The following is a 1,675-nucleotide window of genomic DNA, read 5'->3' on the forward strand; positions in this document are numbered from 1 at the left end:
AAGTGAACGTGAACAGTTTTATTTAACATCTATTCAAACAAATGACAAAAATGTTTTCACACATGACAATCTAAAACCAAGACAATTACAATCCAGACCTACAGTGCAGCAATATTAATTATTCAAAACTGTAGTAGTAAATATTTGCACATTAGTTTTATACAATAGTAAACTATTGTGTAGTATTTTATGTCAATACTACTAACAATAAGAAGAAGGAGATGAAAGGAGGAGGAGGAGGCCTCGGGCAGAACCCAAGGACATCTTAGTTAAATGTCTAGTGAATTAGTGGATGCACTTTCCCATGTTTAAATCTTTATGATGGCATGAATAAGGCCCAAATCTTCATTCAGCCCATTCAGACAGCTAAAACTGTAAATCACGAGACCCACAAAAGCTTAGGTGCAGCCTCTTTACAACAGAGCTAAACTATACATCCTGTACATCCTTAGAGGAAAACATTGGTCTTTCTGAAGTACGCGATGAAAACTCATTCTTACATTACATTAAAGTATTGGTGTAAAGAATTTTATCAATCTGTTGCAGCTTTACAGAGTGGACACTACAGTTGGAAGTGTTGACAGTGGTGCATATCTCCTTGTGTCAGATTGGGTTATCTGGCTGTACAGGTTACTGAGAGGAATAGACAGTTGCCCGCCTTGTGCTGATCCCTCCTCAGAATTAATGCCGTAGGGCATCTTAGACATAATAGCCATACTTAATTTGAAGAGCACATTATGGAAAGCCACGCGGTATTCTTTCCTAACCAGGCAGTAGATGACAGGGTTTAAGCAGCTGCTGGTGAAAGCCAAGCAGTTAGCCAGAGGGAAAAAGTATGTTTGAGCCAAATAAAATGAGGGGCTGATTTCAACGATGTCAAGTTGGATCAGGACGCCCCAAAGTGTGAGGACATTGTACGGGAACCAGCAGGCGCAGAATGAAAGTACCACCACTGCCACCGACTTTGAAATGTCTGCCTTTCTCCAAGAGTTGCTGCCTTTCATATTATGGCGACAGAGAAAGCGCAGCAGAAGCAGGTAGGAAAGGATGATGGTGGCATAGGGCAGCAGAAATCCCAGCACCACACGCACGAGCTGGTTTATTCCAAGCCAGGCCGTGCCATCTGGGAAACGGAGCAGGCATGCTGTGTCATTGCCACTGCCCACAAGGCTCAGGTCTGCAAACACCGCTCGGGGTGCCGCTGCTATGAGCGCTCCAGCCCAGATAAAAGCTGTGGCCACCGGAGAAGTGCAAGATCTACTGCACAGGGAGGCACTGGGTTTGAGAGCGGTTGCCACATAGCAGTACCGGGTCAAACTCATAGCCGTCAGGAAAAAGCAGCTGGCAAAGACATTCAGGCCAGTGAGTAAGGATACAGCCTTGCATGTGGTCGAGCTAAAAGGCCAGCTGTAGTCCAGCGCAATGTCCACGGCCCAAAACGGCAAGGCCAGGGAGAACAGCAGGTGGGCCAAAGCTAAGTTGAACACAAAGAAATTGATGGTGCCTGTGGTGATGGTGTGAGTAGAATAAAGCAGGAACATCACTAACAAGTTCCCCAACACTCCCGCTGTAGCCAAAACAAAGTACACCACAGAGATGAGTATTCGTAGCCAGGGGGACCCATCATCAAGAATCTCCAGCCCACTGAAAATACTGGTGTTGTGGAAAATAAGGT

General features: G+C 45.3%; 1 protein-coding gene across 1 annotated transcript; it reads right to left on the reverse strand.

The window, feature by feature from the left end:
- On the reverse strand, positions 1-1,646 carry LOC111665673 (relaxin-3 receptor 1-like). Its single transcript, XM_023420749.2, has one exon. It carries the CDS (start codon positions 1,539-1,541, stop codon positions 549-551), a length of 993 nt encoding a protein of 330 aa, XP_023276517.2. The 5' UTR covers positions 1,542-1,646; the 3' UTR covers positions 1-548.
- Positions 1,647-1,675: the final 29 nt, after the last annotated feature.

This window comes from Seriola lalandi, unplaced genomic scaffold, assembly GCF_002814215.2.
Source record: "Seriola lalandi dorsalis isolate HSWRI2012SDOR001 ecotype SW California unplaced genomic scaffold, Sedor1 jcf7180002002366, whole genome shotgun sequence".
NCBI lineage: Eukaryota > Metazoa > Chordata > Actinopteri > Carangiformes > Carangidae > Seriola > Seriola lalandi.